At 38.2% G+C, this 18,908-nt stretch overlaps 4 protein-coding genes across 4 annotated transcripts; 2 read left to right on the forward strand and 2 right to left on the reverse strand.

The window, feature by feature from the left end:
- Nucleotides 1–1,568: 1,568 nt before the first annotated feature.
- On the reverse strand, nucleotides 1,569–2,039 carry LOC141826473 (small ubiquitin-related modifier 1-like). Its single transcript, XM_074713724.1, has 3 exons — nucleotides 1,959–2,039; nucleotides 1,721–1,870; nucleotides 1,569–1,625 (listed from the first exon to the last, which is right to left on the reverse strand). The coding sequence occupies exons 1-3, from the start codon at nucleotides 2,037–2,039 to the stop codon at nucleotides 1,569–1,571; spliced, it is 288 nt and encodes a 95-aa protein (XP_074569825.1).
- Nucleotides 2,040–3,331: 1,292 nt separating this feature from the next.
- On the reverse strand, nucleotides 3,332–5,483 carry LOC141828570 (uncharacterized). Its single transcript, XM_074716023.1, has 5 exons — nucleotides 5,311–5,483; nucleotides 5,132–5,231; nucleotides 4,234–4,333; nucleotides 3,831–3,919; nucleotides 3,332–3,741 (listed from the first exon to the last, which is right to left on the reverse strand). Exons 1-5 carry the CDS (start codon nucleotides 5,447–5,449, stop codon nucleotides 3,519–3,521), a joined length of 651 nt encoding a protein of 216 aa, XP_074572124.1. The 5' UTR covers nucleotides 5,450–5,483; the 3' UTR covers nucleotides 3,332–3,518.
- A 479-nt stretch (nucleotides 5,484–5,962) lies between these two features.
- Nucleotides 5,963–15,526, forward strand: LOC141827663 (uncharacterized). The gene is made up of 9 exons (XM_074714965.1): nucleotides 5,963–9,887; nucleotides 10,157–10,304; nucleotides 10,449–10,599; nucleotides 11,388–11,487; nucleotides 13,518–13,602; nucleotides 13,697–13,967; nucleotides 14,061–14,103; nucleotides 14,189–14,292; nucleotides 14,682–15,526. The coding sequence occupies exons 1-9, from the start codon at nucleotides 5,996–5,998 to the stop codon at nucleotides 15,111–15,113; spliced, it is 5,226 nt and encodes a 1,741-aa protein (XP_074571066.1). The 5' UTR covers nucleotides 5,963–5,995; the 3' UTR covers nucleotides 15,114–15,526.
- Nucleotides 15,527–16,075: 549 nt separating this feature from the next.
- Nucleotides 16,076–18,770, forward strand: LOC141828364 (membrin-11-like). Its single transcript, XM_074715789.1, has 4 exons — nucleotides 16,076–16,402; nucleotides 17,649–17,769; nucleotides 18,069–18,218; nucleotides 18,355–18,770. The coding sequence occupies exons 1-4, from the start codon at nucleotides 16,095–16,097 to the stop codon at nucleotides 18,514–18,516; spliced, it is 741 nt and encodes a 246-aa protein (XP_074571890.1). The 5' UTR covers nucleotides 16,076–16,094; the 3' UTR covers nucleotides 18,517–18,770.
- The last annotated feature ends 138 nt before the right edge of the window (nucleotides 18,771–18,908 follow it).

Here is an 18,908-nt window from a genome sequence, read left to right on the forward strand (position 1 = left end):
GTCTTATTGAAAAAATACCCTTGATACATTCAAGTTACTAGAAGGCACCGTGCAATAAAAATATATATTAGAAATTACTTTCTTTTATTTCCTCCATAAATGTCTCTATCTTGATAATTTTTTAGAGTTAGCTCTTTTGATTTTTTTTATCAAAAGAATATTTTACTATTCGATTATATATGATTATGCAACATAATTATCCAATTAACTCTGATACCGTGCAAAATTACTATTTGCTATTTAATTTCTAAATTGATTAGATATCTAATTAATTCAAGATATAAATGAAGTTATAGATGGGAGATAATAATATTACATGGTCTTTAAGGGTAGTTGAATAATTATATACGATTGAATAATAAAATAAAATATTATTTTAATAAAAAAATCAAAATAAGATGTCTTTAATTTGAAAAAAAACATCCTTTTTCAGATTTGCCATATTTTTTATCCTCTTGATGTTCAATTTGAATTGATAAGAAAAATATCAGATTAGGATGGGAGATTTTAATATTCGAATTAAATTGAATTGGATTGACTTGAAAAAAATTTTCAGATTAAAATTGGATTTGAATTGATCCAGATTCATCTAAATTAAGATTTTAAGATATAATTTAGACAATTAAACTCTTAAATTTAAAATTTTAAATTCAAGAAATATAATTATCATATAATTTAAATGAGATTTATTATTATATATTTAAATTAAATTATTATTTAATTATTTTATTAAAAAACAAAAGAATTTATCCGGATTTGGATAGAATGATTTCGAGTTTGAATTGAAAATTTTTATAATATGTTTACTTCCAGACGACCCACAATTGACACCCCTATTTTATTAATTTACACCCTACAGAAAATAACATAAAACGGTATTTTGAAGGGATTTGTAAATTGAAAAATTACACATTTATTCCTTAATAAGCTCTGAGAAGGTCGTTCTTGAACAGTAGAGTTGGTGCAAACGCTAAGGCAGCTTTTGAACAACTCCCTGCACCACACTCCTCACTCTTGCTCCTCACTCTGCCAACAGATTTTGGCATCATTTGCTTCACTTCTCTGCTCTGGCTTCTGACAGTGAGAGAGAAGGAAAGGCAAATCAACTCCCTGCACTACTCTCCTCTTTTGGACTCTGCCAGCAGATTTGCTTCAGTTCTCTGCTCTGGCTTTTGAGACTTGAAAGTGAGTGAGAGAGAAAGAGAGAGCGAAAGGAGGATCATGATCATCTGCAGTTGTGTTTTGAGAGTGAGAGAGAAGGAAAACGTGAGGTGTGAATAGGAGGAACATTGCAAAGAGTGTGAGTAGTACAAAGTGGATGGAAGATGATACAACTAGTTCATAAGTAATTTAATTTAAATGACATGAATATTTTAAAGATCAATAAATGATGGATCTTCAAAGTCGACCAACTCTACTATTCAAGTGTTTCCAACAAAGCAAAGACATGGTTTCTAGCAACTAAACCAGCATTCGAAACAAGAACAAGAACAAGAACAAAATGAGACATATTCGCTAGTTCTCCACTTCTTCCTCCTTCTAATCCTTCAGTACTCCTTCCATCGTATTCACCCGCCAAAGGTGGATTTGTGCGCCTCCATCTCGGCGCCATCCTCCATCCCCAGCTGAGAAGCAAGCGATCGATCAACCATTCATGTTACGATACATAGCCAAATAAAAGCAGTTATAAGAGAATGATGAAGAATGGAGAAGTGGTTACTTGCTCGGGCGTTTGATCTTCTCCGACCTTCCTATGGTCGAAGGTGAAGGCCACGGACTTGAACTCGAAGCCCTTGCGCTCGCAGAACAGCTCCATCACTTTGCGCAGTTTCGTCGTCCGGCACATCTTCATGCTGAGGTGGTTACCATCCTACCAAACATTTCACTTCCCACTCAAATCTTTTAACAGAGGCAGATTATCAATGGTTTTCTATAGATATTGTTCGAGCAGATATCACCTGGCTGATGACTTTGATGGCGATTCTGTTGTCGGCGGTGGAGCCGGCGGTGCCGAGCTTGTTGTCCTCTATTTTGACCATGCTTGATTGGCTACAGGCCTGAGAGTTCACCGAGGAAGAAGAAGGCAGTGGAGGCTAGGAATGGCTGATAGAGTGAGTTAGAACATATATATAGAACTCTCGTTGGAGTCTCGGGAGAGGAGAGGAGAGGAGAGGACAGGGCAGGAGGAAGGGGGGTTGGTTAAGGCTGCTTTAAGCAGATGGTTGTCCAATTAAGAGGGCTGGTCTTCTCTTCTCTCTTCTTCTGGCACGTCTCTTTCTGCTGCATTGCAGGACTGAGAAGTTTGTTGATGGGGGCAGAGAGTGTGTGACTGAATCATGTGAGAGAGGAGAGGAGAATTTGAATTTCAATAGGAAAAAGTATTTTAAAGTGATTAATTTGGTTTGACAGGAATTTTTCATCGAGTAAATTCCAATAACGCTGCTGCAATACTCTACTAGTAAGTATTTTGATTGTGAAAGCAACTAATTTTTAAAGGCATATTATGATTTATTAATATTTTTTGATAATCTAATATTCAATTTTCATGATTTGATTAATTTTAGAAGTAATCGATTTAATCTCAAATAAATTTTTCATCGACTATCAAGATAAATCAAAGGAATATATGACTCTAGACGTGACCTCCCATCACCACAAGTGTCCAAAATTGCATTGCATGAGTTTCAAACCTCCATCTTATGAGTGATTATCCAATCCTTCTCTGTCAATGTGCTAAACTTCTCGGGGCAAAACAGATGCCTTTATTTTCCGAAAACATTATCGGGACCTTCCTAAACGATTGATTGGTGTATTGAAAATACTTTTACATATGTTGTCTTTCCATTTCCAATAGAGTCATGTCTTTCTTAGTTATAGGATAGTTATTCAAATGCCTATATCTTCACCTTCACTTTCTTCTCATTTTCGATAGCATTGTCTCCTTCGCGGCTAGAGGATACTTGTTGCTAGCGTTGATTCGGTTCAATTCGATTTGCTTGGCTCGTGCTCTAGTAAGACAAATCAAGATAATTTAAACTATTTAGCTTTATAATTTTGGTTTGGTTTTTGCAGGATTAAAAAATAATAATAATAAAAAAGATTTTGACAGTTGGAGCATGATTATGGACATGTAGTAGGTAAAAGGTCATAAAGTTGTTCGTTTTCACATTTTTTTTGTTGAACCATTTTGCCATTATTTTAAATTCATGATTTTTAGTATTGATTTTTATACACATTTAAATTTATCAAAGGTGAATAATATGCAATTATTCAAGCAATCTAAACGGTCAATGCCAATATAACAAATAATTTAGGTGATGAAAGAGCATCGTTTATATCACAAAATATTATCTGAAATTGCACAATGAACAGACTCGAAGTATATTTCCATGAGGAACAACTACCACATCCATAAGCATACACTTGGAAGAAAAGGAAATATATGTAAAATTACGAGGAAGCCTTCTTCTATTCGAGATTTTGGTCCATCTTCCTTGAGCGTGAATAATAATAGCACATTAGTAGCATATTGCCCAAGAAATCCTTTTGCGATGTCTGACCATTTTGGTACTCACACCTCTTGATTTTGTATCATTCCATCCTTGGAAGAGATGGCCTAGTTTGGAGTTCTTGTTTGATACAATACATCCTTCTTGTTCTTGGCAACTACGAGCACGACTCCGGTGATTGCATGCTTCATCATTGTCGACTTCTTTTACGATATGTTGCCATGTGAATGACCTTCGAAGAAGAAACAAAGCCATGTCTGTCTTTATTAGATCAAGATGAATGGATTGAAATGAAAATGGAGCTCTGTTGATGATGCTTACTGCCTATGCTGAACAAAGTTTGAGACTTGAGTTGTTGATTTTCTTCGGTGGCGATTTTGGTTGGGCGAGATGTGTCTTGCAAAATGAAGCTGCACACGGGATCAGACTGATTTCATTCTATGATCAACTATGCAAAGATAATTAGAAATTTAGATTTTTGCAACTTTTAAATATAATTGCCTTTAAACATTAAAGAGGTTTAGCTGTGTGAAATGATCTAATGACTAGAGTATCAGTCACATTCCCCCACTGGTTCACGTCTCACACACATCTGTGAACGGCTCAGACCCAACTAAAGCCCCATATAGGCAAAGCTTTGAACATACTGAGAACTTGGCGGCCTCAAAATTTATCGAAGAAGGTAACTCTTTGACATTAGAGAGAAAGGATAGCATACACAAACCTGATCACCATCTTTGATTCCCAGGGTTAGTAGTTGAGTTCCATCGTCGATTAACTTATACTCATGATAGCATAAGCAGAAGTGGCCCCAAACATGAGACCTGTAAAAAATTCATTATAAGATGATTGTTCAAGACGCATCCAGAAAGTTGAGTCCACATAGTTCAAATCATGATAGAAACCCAATGTGTTAATTGACAGTGATCCAAGAACTGGTATCATATGAAAGAAACTTTATTCAAGTTGTGCAATATGAACATCACTTGTACCCAAAATATTCAAGTTCCAGTTTTGGTCAAAAACACAATGTGGTAAATTGATATCAGCAGATCTGTATCCAACAAAGTTTAGATTCAAATTGTGGAAAATGAACAATTAATTGTACTCAAATCCTGGTAAATTGACAGTAATAACTAAATGATATCATATAAAAGATAGAAACAAATGAACACCTGTACCAAGAATATTCAAGTTCCAATCTTGGTGGAAAGCACAACATGGTGAATTGGCAGGTAAAACTATATAAGATAAAATCTAACTCAAATTGTGCAAAGGAGCATTCAATTGCACAGAGAAATGTTCGAATTTTTCTTAGAACATAAAATGGACTAAAATGATAGTAATCACGGAATCGATCATAGAAAATTAAACCAACTTTACTCAAATTGTGCCAAGGAAAAGGGTCTGAATCTTAGTGCCAGTAATCGCAGAATTAATATAAAAAAGATAGAAATTTTACTCCAATTGTGCCAAATGAACATTCATTTGAAGCAGGAATCAAGTTCCTATCTCGGAGGAACAGATAATGTGCTAAAATGACATCGATCATGGAACAATATCACAAATAAGAAAACAGAAACCTCATCGCCGTGCAAAATTGGGAAGAAAAACAGTTTTACCAAGAAATGATGCAACCCCCTTCCTCGGCGAGCTTATCGAAGATGTCCTCGATATTCATCTTCAGATCCACCACTGTCGCTGCCCTCGCGACATCCACATCTGAAAAAATTGCAAATCTCACTACCTAGCAACCAAAAACCTAAACTTGAAGAGCCCAACGGGAATTTGAAAATGGTACCGAAGGAGGAGCCGTCCAGTTTAAGGATGGAGAGGCGGATGATCTGCTCGGGTAGACGTAGATAGGAGGACCTTTTTCGTGGCGTCCAAGGATCCAGCACCGACAGCGGCAGCTTCTCGCAGCCGGCTCGCCTCGCCATCCCGCGGCGTTCGCTCTGGCTCCTCGTTGTGGACCGGAAGAAGAGGAGAGAAGGGGGAGAATGGCGTTAAGGATCGGAGCGCACGCGATGCTTGGCTTCATCTTCTTCCTCCACTTTGTCCTTTTCATTGCCGTTGTCGTCTTCCTTTCCAGATTCGCGAAGGAAGAGAATGGCGGGGCGCGCCATCGTCATCCTCTGTGCTGCTGTATAAAGCGGAAGATACGATCTACACCGTAGATCATGGTGTACATCATACTTGCACGAATCACGGAGTGACATGCTTCATATGGCGGCAGGCATATTCCATCTACAACGTCGATCATACTGCACGAATCTCAAAGCCCGTCTTTGTTAGTATATTTAAGTTGAGTACGAAAGTGTCGTTAATAATAAATGATGATTTAATTATTACGCTTGATCGATTCCACGAGCTCTCGTTATCGTTATCGTCGTCGAATCGTCGATTGACTTTTCCAATCGATCGCCTCTCCGCGACCTCTTCCTCCTCCTCTTCTTCCCCCGCAGGCCTTCGATCGAGCATCGCCGATGGATCCGCTGGATTCCCCTCGCCTCGCCGCCAGATCCAGGTACGATCGGCACCCTCCGCCGCCTCACCACTTGGTGGATCCCGATTACTACCCTCATCAATCCCACCACCACCACCACCATCATGTTTCCTTCCCCTCGTCCACCCCCTCGCCGCCGCCCTATCCTAGCCATCACGCCCGATCTCTCTGCCACGAGCGCGAAACCCGCCTCCCCGTCTACGACGGCGGCCGCCTTCGTGACCCTTATCACATAGATCCGTTCCCGCAGCCGCCACATAGGTTCCCTGACCGCTCGCCTCTTACCGACGACCGCTACCCTTCGCTCCGGCTGCATCTCATGGGCCACGGGGAGCGTTTCGTGCGAGATTCCCCGGAAAGTCGTGTTTTCGATGACGATAGATTTAGGGTTGTCGACGAGAGCCAAGATTTGCTTCGGTTGAGGTGGGAGGATGAGGAGGAAAGGCGGCATCATGTGGCTTGTTCCCGTGCAAATCTTTATAGGGATGATCTTGCTGTAGATTTGGAAAGAAGGAAGAGACCTCGATGGTTGGAAGACACTGATCTGGAGGAGCACTTGGGAGGCCCAAGAAAGAAGCATCTTAGGGTTTGGGACAAAGAGATCGACCATCCACACCGTATCTTGCTTCCTAGTCCTTCTATAATCCCAGCGTGCACCTCTTCCCCTAGGGCTCCACGGGACTTTGTTGCCATAGATGGAAAGAGGGAAGCTGATTCTGTAGCTGAATGGCGGTATTTGCTGCCACCGATGAAATCTTACTCTGATAAAGATAGAGAGGATAGCAGAGGAGAAAGACCACTGCATATGCCTTTTTATTCGGATAGGAATAGGGATATAGGTAGAGATAGGGAGGATATGAGAGAACTTGGTCCTATTTTGGAGCGACATCTTAGGTCACCATTTCCCACAATGCGATCTCATGGCAATTCTTATTCTCACATAAACAGGCAATTTGAAACCACTTCAGATGTAATTGGTGTGCCCACCACAAGCACAGTCTATTCCTGCGAGGAAAACCACTTTGGAGACAATAGAGGTAAGAGAAAGCTCTCCAACAAGGAGAATGACCAAATCATAATATTGCCACCAGAGAAACAAACTGCAAAGCGGCCCAGTGCTAATAGAGGGAAGGAGCAAATTATAATATCAACATCCAGTAAGCAACCAGCAAAGAGGCCTAGTGCTCTATCTAGGTTACAATCTGGGGTATCTGTCTGGAGCAGACTACAGGAGAAACCATTGTTTCACACTTCACCTTCTGAATTAGTTTCTCAGCCCACTACTTCTGTAAAGCATCAATTAGAAGTAAGCACACCTAACTTCTCACTAAAATCAAGTAGTTTGGTTGGTGAAGCATCTTCTCCAAGATCAGCCTTACTTACTTATGATGGAAAAGGTCAGGAGCGGTCGCCACCTAAAAGGCTAGTGAAAAAGAAGTTGGCAAGGAAGGGAGACGAATTTGCTATTCCTGTTGTTTCTGGCTCATTGGTTCTTGAGGCACAGGATGGAATCTCTAAGATGGTCACACGGAACACTTCTCAGAAAAAGCTAGATGATCCAGAAGCGTCAGATAATCGGGGAAGTTCCTCTATTAAAGATGCAAATAATGCCAGCCTTCAAAATTCTTCAAGGAGGGCTATTAGCACTGTGACAATGGATGAGAACAAAGGGCAAGAGTTGATGGATGAGAATGTAAGGGAAGAAGAAGAAACTTTCCATTCTCTTATTGGTGGAAATGTCAAAGAAACAAACTGTATTGTAGAAAAACAGGAAATTGAACTTGCTACTTGTGTTAATTTAGGGCCTTGTCAGTCAGAATTCATAGACACAGAGACTGCAAAGAAGAGTGTTTTGACTGATCCGTCTAGGTGTGATGAGGAGGAAAAGGGAAAGCAATTTGTTGAACTTGGGCAAACTCTTGATCAAAACTGTGCCAATGCATTACTGGATATTAGAGATTTAAACACTGGCAGTTCAAGTCCCATCAATCATGTCAGTATTGAGGGTAAACTAGATGATGAAACTGGTCGATTGTCATCAGCTCTCCAGTCTCAGAACACCATAGATGAGCATCATGATAGTCAAAATTTTGAGGGGTCAGATGATAATAAGAAAGTGGGAGACCTTGACAAAGATTTTGTTACATTTTTCAGTGAGTATTCTTCATCACCACTGAGAAAGAGTGAGAAGTTAGTCATGCCAGTTGGTCATATGACCTCCTCTTTAACCAGTCATAGCATCTTTGCTGACAAATTAACAATGAAACAGCATACTGTTGGCAACCAGCACATAGAGGTCGATGTTGATGCAAAAGAGCTCAAGGAAATTAGTGGAGGTAACTCTACAATGAGTGATGTTTCTTTGTGCATGGAAATACAAAATCTTTTAGTTAACTTGCCTCCACAGTTAATGGATACAGCTTCAGATGGATACCTTCCAGATATTACCACAGATGAAAAAGATGCCTGCCTTACCTCACATGCTAATGTCGAATCACCTCAATTTGATAACTTGAAACCTAGGGAGGAGGATTTAGTAGCTTCATCCATTTTCATGTCTGAAGTTCAAGATGCTTCACCTTGGGTAGCTCCAGAACGGCTGCATTCAGGATTGCCTGATAGATATGGTTGCAGTGAAGATGGTTTGATTAAAGATATTTGTGACCAAGATCAGAAAGTTATTACAGAAGACACATATTTGTTGGCTTTCAGAGAATCCTTGGCACCAGAAGTTGAAGGTGCTCAGAACATTAGTTGTAAACCTATGTTTGAGAAAGAAAATAACTTATTATCAGATGATACTATGAAACAAAAAACCATGGAATCAAAAGATATGAATGGACAAGAGCATTTGAACCAGAAGACAATGCCAACTGTTGGACTTCCAAAAGATACTCCAATTCGAGCTAACTCAGTTAATTGTTCCAAGGAATCAACTCATTCACTCCTGAATTTGAGACACAAGACTTGGCATCGAAAGGATGCTCCCTCTTCAATTTCTCAGGTGATTCTGCAATCTCAAAAAGGTGGTTCATTGTCAAAACTATCCCCAAGGAAGCTTGGAAAGATTCATAATTCTTATGTTCGTAAAGGTAACAGTCTTATTAGGAAATCAGCTTCTCAGCCATCACAGTCTCTGGGAAGTACGAGAAAATTAAACAAAGGTATCACAGAGAAAAACATTGTTTTTGGAAGTAATGGTTGTGCAAACAATATTCTTGCTCGTTCTAATCCTTCTTTTGAGAGCAAACTGTCTACAGAGCCTACACAGTCATCACAGTCTTTGGGAAGTACAAGTAAATTGAACAAGGATATCACGGAGAAAAGCATGAATTCTGGGAACAATATTCTGTACTGCCCTAATAATACTTTTGAGAGACCAAAAACACCTCCTTTGCCTCTTGCTGCGAAATTATCAGATTCCACCTTTGTTTATTCATCTGAAGCTCCTTATGGTTTGTCAGAGAATTCTGTTGCTGAAGCTAGGACTGATGTTCAGGATGCACCACTCATTCTGCCTCCTGGTGGTATCAATGATCAGAATGACACAAGTGATAAAATATGTGAACCTTTGGGTAAGAGTGTGATATATGTGAAACACAGGTCCAATCAGTTGGTTGCTGCTTCAGGACATAAAGTAAACGATTCAGTTAATTCTTCTTTGGATAAGAGTCCGGCATTAATTTCCTCAGCTTCATCTGATTATTACTATAGGAAAAACAAGAACCAACTTATAAGGAATGTCTATTCTTCAGAAGGTCAAAGTAATGTTGTGCTTCTTCCTGGAAATGGAAACATGAGCGGGCAGAAGGTTTCTGTATTTACTGTAAATGGTGTAACTTCTACGCTACCCAAGAAAAAAATGAACAAAGGTCTGTTATGAAGATTATTTCACTTACTCTCCATATGTTGTTATCATATTCTTCAACTCTTATTTTTTTCTTCTCTTGATGATTATTCAGACATGCAGATATAGATGGATTATTGAGCCTTAGCAATTACCATCCTTGCTATTTCTAATCAATTGGTTTTTTACTTTTTATAATGTGGATTTAGACAACTCTAAAATGTTAGATTTGATGAGTATCCATACTCAGAATGAGAGATAAAGCTTATACCTTTTCACTAATTTTTTATGAAGCTCAAGGCAAACGACACAAGTACTCCAGTTTTTCTCATGTTTGGACATTGAGTGGAAAACGACCATCTAAAAAAGGCATCTCATCATTACCTCGTATAAAGGTTCTTCCCTACCTATTTCCATGGAAGAGAGCTACATTGCTACAAAGGTAAGCTATTGTGTGAAGAATGAGATCCCTTGATTCAACTATTTCATTTCATGGCTTATAATTATAAGTTATTTTTCCCATTTGTTTCTTCACAATATTGTGTTGAAACTAACTTATGAAGCATTATTTCAATGATTTATACAGTTTGAAAATGCAACTTGCAAGGAAAAAGGATACAGTGTACACACTGCGAACTGATGGGTTTTTTCTGAAGAAGTCTGGGGTGTCACGTCTTGGTAGATCTAGTTTGAAATGGTCAAGGTCCATGCAAAGACGCTCCAAAGTAGTCAATAAGGTGGATGGAGAACAGAACCTCCTTTTAGATTTTAAATTTTCTGCACACATATGGGTATTAGAACTTTTTGTGACATGGCTTGTATGCTTATAGAAATGATCAATTTTCTAAACCTGATCGTGTAGATCCATGGAATGTTCAACTCATGCATGATTTAGATTGTAATCTTTCTATGCGATCCTTTAATCAAACCTTTCCCAGTAAGAAGTGGTTTCCTAGAAGGATACCTATGCAAGGAGAGGTTGACTGAGATGTATGTGCAATTTTTATTCTCTAAATTGGAAGTTTGTGTTTCTTTAGCACCGTAGAATGATTCAGGAAACTGATTCAATATTAAATTTTGCATGAGTCATAACCTATTTCATTTTTCTTTCATCACAGAAAATAATGTTAGCATAGTTGCTAAAGTATTTATTTTTTTCTCTTAGTTTCATTATTTGTTTATCTATATAGGACATTTGTTGAACTCCATAATGGAACTGTCAAATTATGGAGTATTATGATGGTTAGGGGAGGATGATACTTTTGTGGTTTATAATACTTTGAGGGTCTGTAATTTTATAAATGGATTCTAGAATCTGTCTCTAACTTAGGCTATTGTTGACTTTCCTTTGGGGGATATTGGCTAAAATCCATACAATAAGTGGCAGAATAGATGATTTTATGCTTATTGTTAGTTGCATTCTCATAACCCACTTGCTTTCTATTTCTGTCGAGTCAAATTCTATCTCTCTGAAACTGGTGATGATCACTGTCTTAAGTTTTCAATTGATCCATCTTTATCACAGGAGGCTGAATTGGCAGTTGCTGAAGTTGAGAAGAAGAACAGAGAACAAAACAATCTTCTCTCTGTTTCTGGCCTTAAACATAGTATAAATTCCGTACTTAGTAAGTTATTCTTTTTATATCATTAAAATGATTGGATTATTTGAATCTTGATGTTTTTCTTGTGAATCCTTTACAAAAAATGACCAGTTCCTGTTATTTTTATATCAATGGCTTTGGTCCAGCCTAGATTTTTTGCTTGAATGTTCCACCTATTTTGTTAGATACTGCAACCCTGATGCCTGATCAATGCTTATATGATGCATAATTTTCGTAACTCATAAGGTTTGATAAACTAGCCCAAGGGATAAACACACCCATGAGCAAAGGACTTGAATTATTTAATCCCAAACATAACTGGTTCATCTACAACCTTATCAGCCTGCATTTGCTTGTTCATTATGCTGAGCTTTGGTACATTGAAATGATTGAAGGGTGATTGATTGGTTGTATTCTATATCTGTTGGTTGTTCTAGTTTTGGCCCTCTAATGTATCTTGATTCCTTTTACTGTTATGGTGGAATTTTTGTATGAAGAAAATCAGGACTTTCTTATTTTTAGTCTAGATAACTTTTTGATTATTTAAATCCTAGGTTAATTTTATTCCTTCAAGAAACATTTCTCCAACATGTTCATAATTACTTCTGGTTTCAATGTATATTTTACCTGACCTAATACTGTCTGTACTGCCGGAAAGTAAAGAGAAAATGAAAGATGCTATTTCCTTTGAGCATCCTCCAAGACAAAAAAAGGCTTTGGGGATAGAAAGGAAGCCAACAAAGCTAACGACAGTATACTAGTGGAACTGAAAGGACAAGGTGGGCAACAATCAACCATCTGCTGTTGATATGCAAATTGTTCAATTGATCTCTGCAATGAGAATTTCCTCAAGTTGTCTTAAGCCCTAAATTTTGTCTCTATGGACCGAGGGAAAGGGGCTCAGCAAGAAGACGGGTATACCATGAGAGAAGTAAAGAGGTCTTTCTATTAGCTCTTCATATCAGCACTCTTATTGGACACTTGTGCTGATACTTGGATCTACACCCTTGATAGTACTCATACCCGAGCCCAAGTAACTTGCATAATGAATCTTAACATTCTATTTTGTACATCCAAGCTAAGCCTTGGTTTATATACTAACTTTAAGATGTTACTCTAACATGGTCCAATCTAAGTTTATTGTCAGGCCAGGTTGAAGAGCCAACCTTTTCTCCTGAAGTGCCTCCAATTACTGCTAACTTCACTTTGCTCCATACCATTGCAGTTCATCTATTAATTTTACAGCACGAAAATAGCCCCTGGAATATTGTTGGAGGATGTTAGTTAGACAACATGATGACCCAGCAAAGTTTTGGTGCTTAATCTTGATCAGGAGATCCTTTCCTGCCATGGTTGAAATTATGAATTCATTTATTTGTTTTCTATTAATTAATGGAAAACAATTTTGTGGCTCACCTTTATAGGTGCCTAATGGATAGGAAAGGCTGCACTTGTGGGTGCATATGGAACAAAATCGAAAGAAAATATTCTTGCCATTTCATGTAGTATAGTATTGTATCCTTATATGGATGGCAAGTAAAATGGTTATTTGGGCCACAAGGAACTTTGAAGATGCATATAAGGAAAATAGGATTCATCATCCTGTTCCCTATGATTGTGGTGAAGCATAAGTGATACTTATCAGTCTTATTCCATCCTAAATTATTTATTAATTTTCTAACTTTTCTTTAATTCCACTATTCCAGTACCATGTGGTCTCTTGTTGCATTAAACTCATCAACATCAATATCAGCAAGTTGTCAGCCCCAACTATTTGGGGTTAGTTGAATGTTCTTATTTGTTATAAAATTCTATGCAATTCTATATCACTACCAGTAATATGCTTATCTTTGAAATCAATTCTAATTACATGCTGATCTCGAGGTAATCAAAATACAGTAGATAGCACTTGTCTCTTCCTTGGTCCTGCTATTGCTTTCCATTTTCAGTTCTAGACTCTTGGTTAAGTTCACCACCCAATCGTTTATAATATGGATTTAATCCTGATTCACAATGCTATTTGTGGCAATACATTGTTCTGGATCAATGTGCAGATGAGCAGTCATGTGCTAAGGATCAGGGAATCAGAAACGACAGCATATCTTCAGTTCCATGGAAATTATTGGGAGGCAATAATGAGTATGATTATCATATGCTTATTCACAATGCTTATTGATTGTCATATTTCTAGCAGTTTTGTGTTTCATTGTTTTGGTTTCATCTTTTCCAGCAGATATATTCGGATAGGTAATGGTAACCAACTTGTGAGAGATCCAAAGAAACTTACTCGCATCTTGGCCAGTGAAAAAGTTAGATGGAGTTTGCACACCGCCAGATTGCGCTTGGCAAAGAAGAACCAATACTGCCAATTCTTTACTCGGTTCGGCAAATGCAATAAAAAGGGAGGGAAGTGCCCATACATTCATGACCCATCTAAAGTTGCCATTTGCACCAAATTTCTTAATGGTTCATGTTCAAATACGGACTGCAAGCTTGCTCACAAGGTGAATGATGTTTTTTGTATATGCTACCTGGCTCTGTTATATGCTCCTTCACAATCTCTTCTATGCCAAATTGACACAAACATTACCATACAGATCATTCCAGAAAGAATGCCTGATTGCTCTTACTTCCTACAAGGTTGATATCCTGTTTGAATTTTGTCCAGCTTGTTTGAGTTTTCTCTTGCACAAAGATCTGTTTGATGACAAATTTATATCCGCAGGTTTATGCACCAATACAAGTTGCTCTTATAGGCACGTAAATGTCAACCCCAATGCTTCTGTCTGTGAAGGCTTTCTCAAGGGATACTGTATTGATGGTGATGAGGTATATGCTATTTTACATAAAAGAGGGGCTTTCATTTTACTATCACTATTTCCATCATTCCTCTGAACAAATTTTAATTTCTAGATTTATCTTCCTGTTTATCTTTTTCTTGTTATCATTTTTTGCTTTATAAAAATTAAAAAAATGGCTATGGCTCATATGCTTCTTTCAATAAAAATTTTACATGTTCATGGCCATGCTGTAGACTTGACCCTTGTCTAGGACACGACGTAAACGGACAAGCGATTAGGACAATCCCCCCCAATTGAAAAAAAAAAACCATTGAAACGCCTACTAGATTCTTATTTCTATTACTTTTTTAAGTAACTGATTTTTCTAGCCTTATCAGTTAATGAGAATGTACCTAATTTTATGTGTTTCCATTGCAGTGCTGTAAAAAACACAGTTATGTGTGCCCCATCTATCAAGCAACAGGCAAGTGTCTACAGGGATCCAAGTGCAAGCTTCATCACCCAAAAAGCAAATGCAAGCCGAAGAAGAGGAAAGACGCCATGGTACAAGGCAACACCTGGGGGCGTTACTTTGGTTCTGGCATTAGCCTGGTTGGCGAGCCGTTAGTAGTTTCTTTAGATACAGACAGTGAAAAGAAGGCCAATGACCTATTTTGCAATGGTCAGTTTGCCGAGTTCATTGCCCTTGCCTACGATGAAAATGATGACGAAGCAAGTTTCATGGTCTCTGCGGACGATGCACATCCATCCAACTTCGAATCAGGCAATGATGCCTTGCAGAACAATGACCTTGATGCTTTAATCAAGCCGATTCGAATCATGAGAAAGGATTATCCACCACTACCATAAAGTGATGATCACAAACGATTCTTTTCTTTTCCCCTCTAACCGAATCCCTTCTTCCATATTGTACTTTTCTTCCCCTTTTATACTGATTCCTTTTCAGGGTGGATGCGTTCCTGCCTTCTCTGCAGCAGTTGGCTCAGCTTGGGGCTGGGGCTGGGACTGAAGTTGGATGGAGATCCAGGTAAGCAAGTGATCTGAAATATCATCCATCGACTCTCAGCATCGCGGCAAGCCATGAGATGGTTTTGAAACCTACTACGATACCTCAAAGACTTGTTCAAAGAACAGCAAACATCCCTGGTTTTTCTATAGGAAATCTAACCAAAGAGACTTGTATCCATAATCCTGATAGATGGAAAAATTAACCATGTAAAGGATGTTATTCATAAAAAGAACCCCTGTGGATCAAAGTTTCAGCAATGATTTCATACTCTATCAGCTTGTCTCATGGCAATTTGTGTTGATCTTGAGTTCTTGTGTCAGCTTGTCTCGCATCTTCGCTTACTGTTTCTACCAGACTTGTCAAAGATCATTCGGATCATTTATATAAATGGGCAGGTTGTGGTTCTTGTATATCAACATTTTATCTCAATGGTAGGGGTGACAATACGTAAGTGGTATCATTTGGTTTGCTATAGAACTATATGAAATAATATAAATGTTATTTAATATATATATATATATGAAATATATATATATTTTTTAAAAAATAAAGAATTGAGTGGTCTAATAAAAAATTATTAATGATCTTTGAAATTAATTTATTAAAATTTATTTAATAGTGATCACAATTGATTATATATATATATATATATAATCCAAATCTTTAGTTCAAATTATTATTAGGAGGCATCTCTAATTATTCCATGTTCCCTGACTTACTTTCTCTCCAAGTAAACAGGTGCGGCCTCATATAAAGGAAGAATGGACGCGCTTTTCTCCCATTCTCATCTCTCGCTGCTCACTCACAGGGGATCACCTCCAATGGAAGCAGGCGGCAGCGGAGGCGGCGGAGGAACCCTATCGGAGATCTACCACAGCACTCAGCGGTTGCTCCTCCGCGCCACGGGTGGGCTGGAGCGCCTTGAGCGTCTCGATTCGTCGTCGTCATCCTCCTCCTACTCCTTCTCGTATGCTTCGTCGTCGTCGTCCTTGGTGCCTTCGGTCGAGGATCCGGGGGAGATTGCGACGGAAATAAAGAGAGACATCTACCAGATCCGATCCCTCTGCGCCGAGATGGATCACCTCTGGCGTTCGGTTCCCTCTAGAGGCCAGCGCGATCTTTGGAAGAGGTATGAGATACAATTTGCCAGACAATCTTGTCCCATGGTTCCGATCTTGAGAGTTTGTCTCTTGGTTGCTGCGTGGATAGCTAGGATTTTTGATTTGCTAGTCGTATCAGTCAGGGATGAACATTTTGAAGTTGATCGGTTGATCTGCGGATAAAGTTCTTGAATTGGCGTATCGATATTTTGATTAGCTGGTCTTGGTATATTAACCTCTAAGAATTAGATAGTTGATGCCTTCTAGGAGACGAACACCCTAGTATTTGATTTTGATTAAATTTGTTAACCAAAATGTGCTTTTCTACATGGAACCCTAATATGACGAAACTGGTTCTCTTGCAAAGAGGGGAATGCTAAGAGAAAAACTACTGACTATGCTTCATATATCATTATGTTTGGAGGTTAAAGAGGAAAAACCTAGTCAATCCAGACGAGTCAAAGTTTATGTATCCCATCGAGGTTTCGAGTACTTGTTTTTTCTTTATTCATTGTCCTAAAGTTCTTGATTACAAGGAGATGAAGTGGTGAAGAGAAAATTTAGGAAAGAAACAGGGAAATAGATTATACGAATCTTGTTTTACTTAAAGATAAAGTTAGTGAGAGTAGTAAATTGGAAGATTAAAAGACCCATTCTCCTTCCTGACTCCCCTTCTTCCTCTCTCGCCATTGGACTCACCCAAACAGCTCATGCCAAAGTGGCCTGCGCTGTGAGCTGCAGACTCTCAGAGGAGCAGCAGAAGAGCTGCTCTCGCCATAACAGTGAGCAGCTCGTTGACATGAGCAGCAGTAAGTAATCCACAGAGATTGGCAAAGGATGATGGGAAGAGGAGTAAAACTATCTTTTGATAAGTTGGTACTTGGTGCCTTTTTTTATGTTGTATAATCTTTGTTTCGACCTGAAATTCTTCTACCTGTTATTACAATTTAGATAGAATTACATGGAGTTGTAAAAATTTCAGATTATCTTCTAGTTATCCTTGTAGTAAATAATTTGTTGATGCGTTGGTGTTCTAATACATTGATCGAGGTAAGAAGTTAATAGATTACTGCATGTTTGGTAGTTAGATGGAAACTCTTCAGATTAGCCTCTTGCTAACCTTATGGCAAATAATTTTTGATTCTTTGATGCAAGTATATGTTCGTCTTATGGGTTTATAAACCAACGCAATGTAATTTCCTTGAAATGTTTGGCTTATCTTATTGTTGAAACAAACTAAGTTTTTTATCTCTTCCTTGCTTTGTGTTGGTAAAGAAAAGTAGAAGTGGTAGCAGAAAAAGTGGATTCACTGAAAGAAGGTCTTGACAAGCAATTGTTCCGGCAACAAAATAGAATGCTTGAAGCCAGGGAACGGGCACAATTGCTGGAAGGAGCTGTAAGAAGCATCAAACTCGAGATTCAACCTTCATCTCCTTGATTTGCTCTTTAAATCTATTATTCGATTCATGGTTTTTGCTATTTTCAGTTTCCCATTCACAAAATAGAATTCAAGAAAAGAAAAATAATTAACTTTTTGAGGCTTTTGAATTTACGAGAGATGAACTCAATTTCCAAGTTTTATTTTTAGAAAAATGAAATGAAAACAAAAAAATTATGAACCAAATAACTCTCCCCACACATTTTGTCAGATTTCCTTTTATGCTGCATAACTAAAGGAAGAAATGTTTACTGCAGAATAGAGACTCTGAACATGTTCTGAGAATATTCGATGAGGAAGCACAAGCAATGCAATCAGCTCGAAATTCATCGATGATGCTGGAAGAAGCTTACACAACTGGAGTGGCGGTTCTGTTCAAGTATGCTGAGCAACGGGATCGCTTGAAGGTGTCTGAGCTCTATCCAAATAATTTTCAAAACTTTACCTGGTTTTCATGATCATAACCTTATAATGGATACTTTGCTAGACATCATATGAAAACCTGGATCATTTTTTTTCTCCTTTGTTTCTATTTTTATGCAGAGAGCCCAAAGGAAAGCTCTGGACATCCTTAACACCGTTGGGCTATCAAACACTGTGTTGAAGCTAATCGAGCGACGACATCGCATTGACAAATGGATTGCTTATTCTGGCATGGGGATATCGTTCATGGTGGTGCTTGTATTCATGTGGTGGGTTCACTGACTCGATGGTCTTCAGAGTTTTTGGTAGGCCGCTGCTTGTTGGGAGTTGATGTTTTTACACGATTTGTATTTCAGTATCGGACGAAGATTGTAGCCGTGAACATGTAAACGGCAATCGGTATCTTAAACACCATAGGCAGAGCCTTAGAGCTGCAAATGCAATCACATGCTTTGTTTGTGATTAATGTTGCATTTAGATCATGAAATAGTTAGCTTATTATTCTCTATGATTTTTTTATGGTGCAAGTATTTATATGTTTAGTTGCAAAAATAAATTTAAAATATCATTTTACGGAATTATACAGTTTTTCTCATTTTATTTAACTTTTAATAAAATATAAATCAAATTAATCGAATCAACCTAGTGGTTTAGATGATGTAGTTGGTTTGTTG

The sequence above is a fragment of the Curcuma longa genome, chromosome 4, assembly GCF_044706935.1.
Source record: "Curcuma longa cultivar G26 ecotype Majalengka, Jawa Barat chromosome 4, ITB_CL_G26_1.1, whole genome shotgun sequence".
Classification (NCBI taxonomy): domain Eukaryota; kingdom Viridiplantae; phylum Streptophyta; class Magnoliopsida; order Zingiberales; family Zingiberaceae; genus Curcuma; species Curcuma longa.

Coding starts and splice junctions, on each gene's coding strand:
- LOC141828570 (XM_074716023.1), bottom strand. CDS start 5,449: ATGGCGAGGCGAGCCGGCTGCGAGAAGCTGCCGCTGTCGGTGCTGGAT. Junction 5,232..5,310: donor ACTGGACGGCTCCTCCTTCG/GTACCATTTTCA, acceptor CAATTTTTTCAG/ATGTGGATGTCGCGAGGGCA. Junction 3,742..3,830: donor AACTTTGTTCAGCATAGGCA/GTAAGCATCATC, acceptor TCTTCTTCGAAG/GTCATTCACATGGCAACATA.
- LOC141826473 (XM_074713724.1), bottom strand. CDS start 2,039: ATGGTCAAAATAGAGGACAACAAGCTCGGCACCGCCGGCTCCACCGCC. Junction 1,871..1,958: donor CCATCAAAGTCATCAGCCAG/GTGATATCTGCT, acceptor AATGTTTGGTAG/GATGGTAACCACCTCAGCAT. Junction 1,626..1,720: donor AAGATCAAACGCCCGAGCAA/GTAACCACTTCT, acceptor CTTGCTTCTCAG/CTGGGGATGGAGGATGGCGC.
- LOC141828364 (XM_074715789.1), top strand. CDS start 16,095: ATGGAAGCAGGCGGCAGCGGAGGCGGCGGAGGAACCCTATCGGAGATC. Junction 16,403..17,648: donor CAGCGCGATCTTTGGAAGAG/GTATGAGATACA, acceptor GTGTTGGTAAAG/AAAAGTAGAAGTGGTAGCAG. Junction 18,219..18,354: donor AGCAACGGGATCGCTTGAAG/GTGTCTGAGCTC, acceptor ATTTTTATGCAG/AGAGCCCAAAGGAAAGCTCT.
- LOC141827663 (XM_074714965.1), top strand. CDS start 5,996: ATGGATCCGCTGGATTCCCCTCGCCTCGCCGCCAGATCCAGGTACGAT. Junction 10,600..11,387: donor GCTCCAAAGTAGTCAATAAG/GTGGATGGAGAA, acceptor TCTTTATCACAG/GAGGCTGAATTGGCAGTTGC. Junction 14,293..14,681: donor ACTGTATTGATGGTGATGAG/GTATATGCTATT, acceptor TTTCCATTGCAG/TGCTGTAAAAAACACAGTTA.